Here is a 13,824-nt window from a genome sequence, read left to right as displayed (position 1 = left end):
CCCTACAGTTTGTCCTCCACATAGAACCAAACAGATACAAATCACTGTGGATCTTGCTTCCCATTTTTTTTAACCCTGTGAGATAGACCAGAAATCTGGTTGTGGGGACAGAGCCAGGAGTGCAGTTTCCAGGCTCTCGGCCTCACGTGGAAAGGTGCTCACTCAGGTAGTAAATGGCCATCAACTGTGATTGGATGGCCATCAGCTGTGGCTAGTTGGCCGTCAGCTGTAACCAGTGAGCCATTGGCCACTAATATAACTGCTGTGGCTACACTAGCAGAAAATGGGGGCTAGCAAGGGCGGATTTGGGTTGCGGATTGCAGAGAGGCGGATGCCACCAGCGAGAATACAGTGGTATGACTGCTCTATCTATGGCTCCGTGGGTGTTCCTTTTTGGCCTCACCATATCCTGTGTTCTTTTGCGGGGAGCGGGACCAGAGACCGCGCATGACACCCTGCATGACACTGATCTAGGTGTCTCTCAGATATGCCTGGATGGATGATTCTTGTTCAAATTCCACAGCTTTAAATTCAAGGAGGTTCTTGGACCAGGCCAGACTGGGCTGGGTGGGCTGAGTGGTAAATGACGACTGACTCCATGCCTCGGATGCAAGGCCCTACCATTCTATGAGGTCATCGTGTCTGACGAGCTGCGCCTGCTTCAGATGTGAACAGCGCTGGTCCACAGGCCCACTGCCTCCTGGTTCCAGGCTTATGTATTTTCAGAAGTCAGCTGAGCTTCTAAAAAGCTGAAGACATTCACTCCCTCAGGCCTGTCCTCTGCAACTAGGAGCTCTCTGAGGAGGTGCCTTAGGGGATCCTCCATCTTCGGGCAAGTTCCTGGTCTCTCCGCAGTGTGCTGTGCTGTCTCCTCCTGTGTCCTCACAGGAAGGGAACTTCCAGGGTTTACCCCTGTGATACCTGTGTCTGGTCCTTCAGTCAACATGAATCTACTAAGAACACGTGAGTTAGGGTGGTCACACTACTCCTTTCTCCCATTTGATTTCCTTCATGCTAGTGTTAAATATTTTCAGAAAAACAATCAAGTCTTCAATTAAAAAGAATGAAACAAACAAACAGGAAGAAAGAAAATAAATTATCTCTAGACTGAAAGTCAGTGAAAAAACAAGAAGAAAGATTTGTAAAGGCTTCTGGGAGTTAAAAAAAAAAATTGGCATCAAACAGTCCAGAGTGAAATCCCACAGCTACTTCAAGAGACTGTCCATTGTCACATATAAATCTGTATCAGGTGGGAAGTAAAGCGATTTCTTTCAATTCTACATCACATTTATGCACTGCACACATCAGAGAAGCACGGGGACATGGAGATTGAGAGGGTAGCTTCTAAAAATGGCAAGAAAAGAAAGAAAAAGACTTACTGTGGACTGTGTCTGTGCCATGTATTCACCTTCCATTTTATTCAGACGTACATTTGTATCCTCCAGCAATTCCTGAATATTTTCAGTGTGCCGCTTTTGAAGATCAAACTTTTCCTTTTCCATTTCTGCTACAGCATTGTGGAGCTACACAATGAAATCAAGAATTGATTCTTTCATTACTATTATAAAATAGGCTATTTTGCAATTCAGAAAAAGTGTTTTCCTATATTTATTTAGACGCTGACTTGAACAATAAAAGATATAAAATTCATAAATAAACATTCAAAGTAAAGATATCGTATAAAGAACATGATTAAGAAACTATTTTTTTTCTTTACTTTCCTGTATTGAAAACTGTTAATGGGTAAACAAATATTAAAGGAAATTATCCACCTCGGGTAGAAATAGTAAATAAATCAGACAGATAATACAATGTCTCAGCTAAACAACACTAGTATTAGCCTGAAATCAGAAAATAAAAAGCTTTATAATATAGTTGTTGGTTAGAAATATTATCTCACTATCTGTATTGTCGTATTATTTGCATGAAATTTTGAACAAGAGTGATGTTAAAAATTCTTTCTCCTTCATCCTACCCCCCAACAAGTATTTTTACCCATTCTCATAATCTACACAAAAGTAGACATAAAAGATGTCATTTTACAGAATTGTACACCTGAAATCTATGTAATTTTACTAACAATTGTCACCCCAATAAATTTAATAATAAAAAAAAAAGATGTCATTTATAAATCAAACACAGAAAGAATTCTCTAAGAAGAACTGTATACTATTTGTCCTCATATATGCAGGTCTTTCTTTTTAAAGATTATGCTCTATCTGTGTAACTAAGGTAAAAACAAAACAAGGTTCAATGGACAGCTTCCAAAGGGAGTTGCAAATCTGTGCTCCTGACCTTGTGAGCACGCCTTCCCTTATCTGCCGGGGAGTGGGATTCTGAGTCTAAATCCTATCTGTACATCCAACCCAGGTTCACTCGATAGATGGGGAGGACAGGAGTCCAAAACAGTCTAGAAGATGTATTTGATTTCCCACTCATGAACAGGAGAGAGAGAACAAGCGTATGACATGCATAGACTCTTATTTGACTAGGAAGGTACTGAAGGTGCAGGGAAAAACCCTGAGAGGTGGTGGAAACTAGAGGCAGAATGCAGGCAATCGTTATGCTAATTATTGTAAGCGGCCTAAGAACTTTTCGTCTAGTGTGGAGCAGAACAGGAAGAGTGAGGATGGCTCAGTAATAGCTACACAGAAGACCCTTGGGTTTCACAAATGTAACATATGCGGTTTTGAGTACTTGTATGTGGTCCCCCCCAAATCCCTGCTATGTTGTGTTTGTATTTTTGCCAAAGTACACATTGTAAACCAGTGTTATGTCTAGTATTCAAAAGTCAGTCACTTAGCTGGTACATAAATGTAGCCAAGCCCAGAGCACCTACTTTTCAGTGCTGCTTCATAGCTGTCAACCGACATGCATAGTAACTCTGCTAAAGGGATCTAAATATGTCAGGTAGAATTTTGTGGTTATATTTGTATTGCAGTGGTTTCTTCATGTTTGTGTTCTCCCAAAGGTCCTTTGACCTATGCCTACTGAATGGCAAAGACCTACTGTATTTAGTAGTCCATGAATACTTAGTGGTTTCTCAGGTGTACCCCACAATTGCTTTATAAAGTGACTGCTGATGTTGGAGGGGTGTCTCTAAGGAAGTCTGAGTCATTTAAAACTCATCCTGGGAATTTACAGTTGAGACTACAAGGGTAAAAGTGACACTGGCCAAACCAAGTATACTATAACTTGGCTGATTCATTTGAGGATTATACAGGTGTGTCTAGTCTAATAATCTGACTGGAGATGACAATATTTATATATTCATCCAACAAATTGTATTAATACCTAGCATGTCCCAGGTGCATGGTAGACATTAATGGTCTCGGTCTGGGGAGGCTTTAAAGAGCAAGCATTTCAGAGGGATAAACTGTTCTTGCAGCAAATATTCTTAAGATTGCTATAAAGCACAAATGTTGCTAGGGTTTATTAAGTTATATGAAGGCTATCATGGCCCTGATAATGAGGGGCTCTATAAAGTCCCACAGAGATTTTTTTAGCCAGGGTTTGGTGACGGATACAGGGAATGCAAAAGGCCTTCCCAGTATCCTCCATATTGGTCTTTAGCTTCGACTTGGAACCATGTAGTTGCCTCATGCCAGAGGAGCCCAAGAGGAACTAGGAATCGGTCCAAACAGAAGGAAAATTATTATAAAAGTATTGTAAGAATTAATGGTGCAGCCACTTTGGAAAACAGTTGGGCAGTTCCTTGAAATGATAAACACAGAATTACCATTTAACTCAGAAACCCCACTCCTAGGCATACACCTGTGAAATAATAAACCATGTATGTGTGGTTCTCTGCCCAATTCCTGGCACAGAGCTACTAAAACCCTCATAATTTCCTAGGTGATAGGAGCACTACGAGCATATTTTGTTCTAATATTTGGTCTTTGACCCTGGTTTCTGACACAGGACTCCCAAATCCCTTGGAATTTCCTGGGTGACAGGAGTGTCTTTTGTTCTAATGAAGCAACTGTTGGTGAGTTCCTGGATGAGGGCTGGTCGCCAGAAAGACCAGCCAGGATTAGAAGCTTGAAACTTTCAGCCCCATCGCTCATTCTCTGGGAGAGGTGAGGGGCTGAAGATTAAGTTTATGATAGATCATGCCTATGTAATGGAACCTTATTGAAATCACAAAAATACGGGGCTTGGAGAGCTTCTGGGCTGGTGAACATATGGAGGTGCTGGGAGAGTGGTGTGCCAGGAGACGGCATGGAAGCTCTGTGCCCCTTCCTACATCGCTTGATCTGTGTACCTTTTCATCTGTGTCTTTTATTACATCCTTTATAATAAAGTGGTGAACATCAGTAAGTGTTGCCCTAAATTCTGTGAGCAATTCCAGCAAACCATAGAACCCAAGGAGGGGTTCATGGGAATTACTATTTATAGCCACTTGGACAGAAGTACAGGGACTTTCAATTGGCCTCTGATGTGGGGGCAGTCTCATGAGATGGAGCCCTTAATCTGTGGGATCTGACACTAAGTCTAGGTAAATACATAATGTTAAAATTTAATTGAATTATAGGACATCCAGCTTGTGTCAAAGAGAATTGCTTGATGTGTGCAAAACCCACACATCTGATGTCAGAAATACTAATGAGTGTGTGAGTAAAGGAAAACACACAGTGTTTTCTCCTATAAAATAGCCTAGAGAAATAAAAAAATATGTCCACACAAAGCCTTGTACAGAAATTTTCATCACTACATTATTCATGATATCCAAAAAGTGGAATCAACTCAAATGTCCATCAACTGAGGAATGGATAAACAAAATGTATTCATACAATGAAATATCATTCGGCCATAATACTGATTGAACTACTGATTCAGGCTAAAACACGGATGAAACTTAACAACTTCATAGTTAGTGAAAGAAGTCAGTCACAAAATGCCATATACTGCATGATTCTATAGGCAAAACTAGAGAGACAGAAAGTGGATCAGCGGTTACAAGAGGCTGGAGGAAGGGGAAATGCTAAGTGATTGCTAATGGATACAAGGTTTCTTTCTGGGGTGACAGAAATGTCCCAGAAATTATATAGTGGTGATGGCTCTACAACTTTGCGGATATACTGAAAACCACTGAATCGTACACTTTAAGAGGGTGGATTTTATGGTGTATGAATCATAACTTAATTTTTTAAAAACTCCCTCAGATTAGCAACAGCATGGTATAGTCATCAGATAGCTGGGAAAAGTTTTGGACAGCTAGTACAAAAGTATTAAGAAAGGGAGTAGCATTGGGACAAAAGGTGAGGCTTGCAAGATTACCAGTCTTAATCATGAGGAGGCTTGTAAACCCTCAGGGCAATCGGGAACCACTGCGGCGATTTAAACACAGTGGTGAGGTAAACCAGATGTGTGCTTTGGACAGATCGTCAGTGTGGGGCATGGACCCAAGAGGGGCAGAGTCCAGATCCAGCACAACTAGGCAAGAGGCGAGAGTCTCTGGAAATTCAAATGAATTAAAGACAAATAGAACAAACAGAACTTGGCAAGTGATTAAATGTAGGATGTGAGCACAAGAGAAGAGTGAGCAGCTGGGTAGATGGCAATACCACAGGGAAGACAGGAAAAAGGGAATAACCTTAGGACGTGACTGTTTCAGCAACAAAGAGAAAAGATGGAGTTTAGGAAGAATGATGAAATTTAGATCAAGGAGAGATCTTAAATAGGTAGTTGAATAACTGGGACTTAAAGTGAGCTATGTAGGATGGAAATTTCTACTAGGGAGTACACACACACACACACACACACACACACACACACACACACACACCACACCATGTCAAACTGTCCGTATACATATCTAATAATTTTTGAAGGAATGACTGCATACATCACGAAGTAAATCTATCATCTGCTTATTAATTTTTGATACCTATCCTATTTACACCTGGTTTACATTTCTGCCAAAATTTCCATGCAATTGTATTTCACAAAAACGAACTTCAATCATGCTTGCAGTGTTTTCACACCCACTAATTATTGTGTAACTGTAAGAAAACTCTAAGAAAGATTTACTAGTGCAGCTAAAAGAATAAAATGTACCCCTGTACATGGCAGAAGGCAGAAGACCTTTCTCTTCAGATACTTGACAACTTAAACTGGGAAATGAAGAACTAGGGAATTCAAAGACAGGAAGGGGGCCTGCTGTGTACACAATATACCTGCAGCAAGCACCCAAAACAGCCAAATTTCTAGAAAATATAAAATCAAATGTGAGAAAGAGAAAAACCACATCAAATAACAAAATAAAACTAGAAAAGAGCTAACTTTACCCATCTTAATATGTCTGCAGGGACCTTCCCAGACTGGTCCTGAAGCTGTCATCACCAACACATTTCGGACCAACAGTGTCTGCTTGGGAAGGCATTTGTAACTTTCAGTAAAATATTTCAAACCCAGACTAATTGAAAGAATATCAGTATGAGTTAAGTGAAGATCTTTATGATACATTACTTCAAAAGAAATAACATATTTCTTTGAAATACATATTGTAATTTGAACTAATGGCTAAGGGCTCCTAAGTGAAAGTACTATGTGACTATGTGAGACTCCTGCGTAATGAGTATTTTTATTACATGACTCTTGGCGCTATTAAATTATAAGAAAATATCTTTCTTAATTAAATTAAATGCTCCTCCAAGGATAACCCATCCACTACTTATTTTGTTTATGTCAAAAACAAGGTTATACTATAAATACTGTATTTTCTGAAATTTCAGGAAAGAAATGATCTAATGGCCTAACTCCAAAATTTTAAAAGTTCAATTTCTAAAAATTATCCTACTGTTATTTCCCCACATACTTTGCTTAAAAATCTATTGGCTTAGGACTTGTATGTGAAAAAAAAAAAATCTATTGGCTGTGACAAAAAAAAAAAAAATTCAGAACACTAATTGAATTTAAATATTAGTCAAAAGTAAATTTCCTAAATGCAAGCTATTTTATAAACCTAAATTATGCTTATAGAAGAAAATATACCAAAACATGAATAATAGCTATTTCTAGGTAGTTGGTCTGGAATTACAAGTTACTTTATTTTCTTTGTTCATACTTTTCTGTATATTCTGTAAACATTCATTATTTTTATAATTACCATGTTACTTAGAAGCATAAACCTTTATATTTTTTATTACTGTTTTATTTTATGTAGCCTACCTTTTTTTCCCAATCATTATTCAGAGATTCTGCACTTTGTTCGCATATCTTTTTCAGCTCTGCAATCTGGTTTTCTTTAGTCTCTCTGATAACTTGACAGTCACGTATAAGGGTCTGAACTGTCAAAAATTATGAAAAACACAGTTAAACCAATTCTAGCTACCACATAAGAGTCTGAAGATAAAAAATACATAGAGTACCAGTGAGGAGATCATTCCATTCTTCACCAAGTCTTCTCAATTCTCTCTTCTAAAATACCTTATTCTTTCCTCTTTTTCTCCATTTCTACCACCACAGCCGTGGTTGAATCCACCATTACTCACGCCCTAGACAATTTTAAAACTTCTAACATAGAAAATAGATCCTCGTGATCCAGCTGCTTTCTGGCCTTATCTTTGCCAGTGTCATATTTGTAACTTGTAAGCACACCAACCTACCTGCAGATTCCTGAGGCCGTATTCTTTCTTATGTTACAGCATACATATGATCATTAATCTACCTGAGTGCCCTTCCCTCCCCTGTTGAAAATCCCTACTCATTCTTAGTCTCAATTCAAGTGTCACCTGCTTTATGAGCCATTCACCAATCAGATTCCTCCTCTTATAGGGGCAGAAAGAAACTCTTCTGTATTCCTAAGGATCCTCATATATTTCTCCATTAAGGCACTTATTACGTTATGTGTTATAATGGCTTACTTGCCTATTTCCTGAGGAGAAAGATATTTCAACTTTGTATCTACAGAGCATAACAGTGCCACACAGGAAAGTGCTCAAAAAGATATATACTGAACAAATAGATAAAGGAACCTATCATTTCAACATATCATTGATCCTACGTACTTTAAAATCATTGCCAAGGTTTATGTTACTAAAACAAAACATGCTTTAAATTATATGAAATATTTCCCTCATAAATCACTTTTTTACATTTCCACCTTTTTTTAAATGCTTAAACTGTCACTGATTTAAGTGAAAATTTGTTTAATATATTCATGTCATCCAGATGGTAAAATAAATCTAGTTGTATGTTTGCTCGAATGTAATAATTTTTTTAGCTTACTGAATATGTTCTTATTCACTTACTACAAGGTAGCAAAATTTAATTCTATAGCTATGTATGGTGATAGATGTTAACTGGCCTTATTGTGGTGATCATTTCACAATATATACAAGTATTGAATCACTGTGTTGTACATCCGAAACTAACATGGCTGTCAATTATACCTCAAAAAAGATAGCATATTTTTCATAAACATTTACATAGACATTTCTTTCACTCTTATATCTCAACTATGAAACAAAAGAGGGGAAAAGGAGAAGAATCCAAGTTAACCTAATATGAGTCTTTGTAACATTTTACTTCAACAATTCCAAAATTAAACTAAGATCTGTTTGCAACTCAAAAAACCTTAAGAAATACTATTTTAAAACCTTTAGCATATTTAAATTGCCTGGCTTAAATCAGGATAAGAAACAAAAACCTAGAAATAAATTTAAAATATTTTTGTAGCCACTGATATTTGGAGAAAGAATCGGATCAAATTTCTAACCAACATTTAAGACTGGAAATAAACCTAAAAATAGCGATTTCATTAGTTAATTTATATATGTAACTGGCATCCTGAGTTTCAAGAGCATTACCATTTCCTCAGATACACCAAGGCCGGGTGACTTGTGAGCGAGCCTGTAAGGTCTATGGGGAAACCCCTAAATGAAAACCTTCTCTCCCCTTTCCTCTCACTCGTCGCCGAGATCTTATCATTCACCAAATCCTTCAAAATGTCTTCTTCAGTTCCATTCTCACCACTCCCACTGCCATCATTCAGATATCCTGGGTCCTTATCATCTTACATGTAAAATTACAGAAGCATGGAAACATGAACTCTTTGAGTTGGAAGGGACTTTATGTATTATTTATTCCATCCTCACCATTTTATCATGAGTAACCCAAGGCACAGAGACTTCCTGACATCATATGGCAGACACTGACTAGCAGGGCTGGGATTTGAGCCTGTGTTTCCTAGTGAGGGGGATGTTCTCTCCCACGCTATTCTACCTCTGACTGTTACAACAGACCGGGAATTGGCCTCACCATGATGGCACACCCACCATTAGTTACAAGGCTACTCTTGAAACTTGAGGCCCTAAAACTCACCTCTCAAAAATCTGACTTTCCAGCATCTACGGGATAAACTTGAAACATCTAAATCTGAATTTCACAGTCATGCTTAAGTCATACTCAGTCACTTATCTTTTTTAATATCTTTTAATGTAAAGGATATCTACTCTAGCTAAATGGTTTTGCAGCATCCTTCCCCAAACTTACCAATACGAGTATTCCTATTGTAGTATCTAAAAACTTTTAAAAGTTCTTTTCTCCAAAAACATTTTCAATACCCTCTAATGGCTGCCTGTTGCATTTAGATATTTTGGCCTACAATCATAGTCAATTTAACACTTGATCATATGTTTTCTTTTCCTTTTTAATAAAAGTGTAAGTGGGGAATACTTTTTAAATGTATTTAAAAAGTACATTTAAATACACTGTATTTCTGTCAACCACAATACTAGCATATACTATCCGGCATAAAGTAGATAATATAATGAATTTTATTAGATCACAAGAAGTAATTTCCCTAGACTTCTTTGTGAAAGCCAGTAAATTCTAACTCTATGACTGACCCATGGCAGCCCAATAAGGAGGCGGAGTTAAGAAGAGAGAATAACAGTGACAGACTCTTCTAACTCCTTAACCAAACCAAACACCACTGCTGCCACCGCCGCCACCACACACACACACACACACACACACACACACACACACACACACAGTTTTTCCCCATTCATATAAAAGCGCACAGAAACACATCCACTGATGGAAACCCACATAAACATTCCCATCTCACACTACAAAAGGTCAGAAAGAAAATTTTACTTTATATAACCACTAAAATAAAATGGAAAAATTATTAAAAGATTTATGTAACAATATAACATCACCTTTCATTTCAAGTTTTCTAATAGTCTCCTCCGTTTCGTTTTGTTTCTTTTTGTATAAAGTTTTCAATTCTTCTATTTCATTATTCTTTCTTTCTAAAATCTGCAAATGAATTTAAAATCGTTTAGTATACTATGTTGTTTTACATATAGAACTCATAATTTTTAAATAACCACAGTATTTTTTGCAAGTCCAGCTCAGCTAATCCCATAAAAGATGTAAAAATTATATTTTAGTGCATTGAGAAAATAGTAAATATGCTAGAATAATTGATTACTGAAAGAGATACATTATCTGCTTTGGATTTTCATGTATCAATCTCTAAGGAGACTATAAATAATCAATTAGGTGATTCTCTAAAATATAACTCAGAGATTAAACTGTCATAAAGTAGCAGAGAGAAGTCATCAAAATTTGACATGTTGGGACAGTACAATTCACCTCCCCACTGGAATAGAACATCTTCAGATGAGCATATCTCTGAATCCTCCCACTAGTGTCCTTCCATTATTTTCATGCACAATAACAAGAATTCCCAGATACATGGGAAGATGAGATGTAATAAGCTTCTTTTATATCTAGCTCTGCTACTGTGAATCAGAAAAATCATTTCACAATATGTCAAAGTTGCATGAATATTTTACATCATGAATTTATACTGTGTCAGCTTTCTTCCTGTCAGTGGATGCTGCCGAGTGAGCACTGTTACAGTCTCCCCTCCTGCAGTGGTTATGTCTAAGTCAGAGTCTGCGAAAGAGCCCAAACAGCAGCAGAAGCTCCGCATTGGAGGTCAGAGCTTTGAAACAACCGATGAGAATCTGAGGAGCCATTCTGAGCAACGGGGAACCTCAAAGACTGTGGTAAGGAGAGATCCAAACACCACACTCCAGAGGCTTTGGGTTTGTCACGAGTGCTACTGTGAAGTGGGTGGGTGCAGCCATGAAGGCAAGGCCACAGAAGATGGGTAGAAGAGCTGTGGGACCAAAGAGGGCTGTCTCGAGAGAAGATTCTCAAAGCCTGCTGCCCACTTAACTGTGAAAAAGATTTTGGTTGATGGTATTAAAGATGACACTGAAGAACATCACCTAAGAGATTATTCTGAACAGTGTGGGAAAACTGAAGTGATTGAAATCATGACTGACCGAGGTGGTAGCAAGAAGGAAGGCTTTGCTTTGATGACCATGATCCTGTAGACAAGATTGTCATTCAGAAATACCATCGTGTGAATGGCCATGACTGTGACGTAAGGAAAGCCCTGTCTATGCAAGAGATGGCTAGTGCTTCATCCAGCCAAAGAGGTCGAAGTGGTTCTGGAAACTTCGGTGGGGGTCAAGGAGGTGGTTTTGGTGGGAACGACAACTTTGGTCATGGAGGAAACTTTAGTGGTCAAGGTGGCTTTGGTGGCAGGCGTGATGGGGGAGGGTATGGTGACAGTACAGACGGCGATAATGGATTTGGTAATGATGGAGCAATTTTGGAGGTGGTGGAAGTTACAACAATTTTGGCAATTACAACAATCAATCTTCAAATTTTGGACCCCGAAAGAAGGAAACTTAGGAGGCAGAAGCTCTGGTCCCTATGGCGGTAGAGGCCAATACTTTGCCAAACCACAAAACCAAGGTGGCTATGGCGATTCCAGCAGCAGCAGTAGCTCTGGCAGCTGCAGAAGGTATTAATTACTGCCAGGAAACAAAGCTTAGCACGAGAGGAGAGCCAGAGAAGTGACAGGGAAGCTACAGGTTGCAACAGATTTGTGAGTTCAGCCAAGCACAGTGGTGGCAGGGCCTAGCTGCTACAAAGAAGACATGTTTTAGACAATACACAGATGTATGGGCAAAAAACTCGAGGACTGTATTTGTGACTGTAATTGTATAACAGGTTATTTTAGTTTCTGTTCTGTGGAAAGTGTAAAGCATTCCAACAAAGGGTCTTAATGTAGGTTTTTTGGTGTGTTTTTTTTTTGCACCCCTACTGTTGATTGCTAAATATTATCTGATCATGACACTGAATAAATGTGTCTTTTTAAAAAAATATTTATATTGTGTCAGAAGTTTTCAAATTAATCATTTAATAAAATTTAACTATGATCATTATATACTCTAAATACATCTACACTCAAAAACAAACAAACAAAAAACTAGAGAAATAACCAAAATGTAGGAAAGTTAGCAAACCGAAAAAAATGTGCTAACCAAGTAGAAAAAAAGAAAACCAAATTGAGATAAGAGTAGGAATAGCCACTTTTCTTACGGTTGAGGTGTATTTCTTATACACCCAAAGTCAGCTAAAAAAATTATTCACCAGTGTCTAGTTAAACTATTTCTTAGTGCTTTTATTATCAGCATTTTACTTTATTTTTCATTGTTTTAGTCCCACCTGTAAGAACGATTGGTAAATAGGAAAGGGAGTTAGTTTGATCCTAACACCCATAAGAAAGAAAAAAAAGGAAACTAATACAGACAAATTGATAAAACGCTGAATTTTGTCCTCCCCAATTCCTGACACATAGAAAATGCCACACAAACAACAAAATGATGAACACAGTGGTACCTCGGTTTTCGAACGTCTCCATTGACGAACATTTCAGTTTATGAACACCGTAAATTTTATGGATCTATGGTATCGTAAGATAGTAAAATTCATGCTACATTTGCAGTTTTAGGGGTTGATTTTAAAGGTCTGGAACGGATTAATCCATCTTGCATTACTTGCTATGGGGAAACTATGCCTCGGTTTTCGAACGTTTCAGAACTCAAACAGTCTTCCAGAACGGATTATGTTCAAAAACCGAGGTACCACTGTATACTTTCCAAATATGACATAAGGTCAAATATTTTATTTATATTTTACCTGGCATTTCAAACTAGTTGCATTGCCTCATTTTTTCATGCAGAATTTATTTAAGAAGAAAAATTCCTGGAAAGGATTTCATTATTAAATGTTTTTCCTAGAATAGATCTTTGTAACAGACAAATCAAGAAGCCTATTTCAAAACCTATTACCATGATTTTTCCAAATATACTTTTATATTCATTTATCTTATACATCAATAGATTCTATTTCATTTGGACATATGTTATATTGAAATTTTATTACTGAATCTCTAACATATTTATGATAGAGAACTGTTTTTATCTAACCAATTTAAACTAAGGTAAAATTCCAATAAGAGCAGAAAGTAATATGTGCCTTTAAAATTTGAATGGGAAAGAGGAAAAGAGAAAGAAAAGGATTAAATATTTTTTCTCATTCTAATTTTCAATCAGTGGTATCCTTCTCGTTGCTTTGAAAGAAGATGAGCCAAATATGCACCTGACTAAATATTAATATATTTTAATATTTAAGAAAGCTCAGATACGTGATGCTGTGGCCTCAACTCCCTGCCTCCATTCGTGTCACTTAGTCTTGTGAAGCAGAATTATCAGCTTAATTTTGAAACAATAAATGTTAAGTTTACGGATGTATATAATATATATATATATTTCCTAAATCATTAAGAAATATATAATATATTTATTTTATATAAGTATAATATATATATTTTTCCTAAATCATGTAGTAATGATTTAAGAAAATTACCTAATTTTCTTAAATCATTACTAAAATATAGTATTAATTCCATGTAGAATAACCACAAATGATGATTTCTGTTGT

General features: G+C 37.3%; 1 protein-coding gene across 1 annotated transcript in view; it reads right to left on the bottom strand.

Moving 5' to 3' along the window:
• CEP112 (centrosomal protein 112) overlaps positions 1-13,824 on the bottom strand; it is a 346,080-nt gene that overhangs the window by 274,089 nt on the left and 58,167 nt on the right. Inside the window, exons 12-14 of the mRNA XM_074319364.1 lie at positions 10,173-10,272; positions 7,174-7,292; positions 1,380-1,523 (exon numbers count right to left, since the gene is read on the bottom strand). Coding sequence (XP_074175465.1) covers positions 1,380-1,523; positions 7,174-7,292; positions 10,173-10,272 — 363 coding nt within the window. The remainder of the gene's footprint in view (positions 1-1,379; positions 1,524-7,173; positions 7,293-10,172; positions 10,273-13,824) is intronic.

This window comes from Rhinolophus sinicus, linkage group LG15 (genome assembly GCF_036562045.2).
Source record: "Rhinolophus sinicus isolate RSC01 linkage group LG15, ASM3656204v1, whole genome shotgun sequence".
NCBI lineage: Eukaryota > Metazoa > Chordata > Mammalia > Chiroptera > Rhinolophidae > Rhinolophus > Rhinolophus sinicus.
Note: the sequence above shows the minus strand (reverse complement) of the source record. Positions and strands in the feature narration are given on the sequence as shown.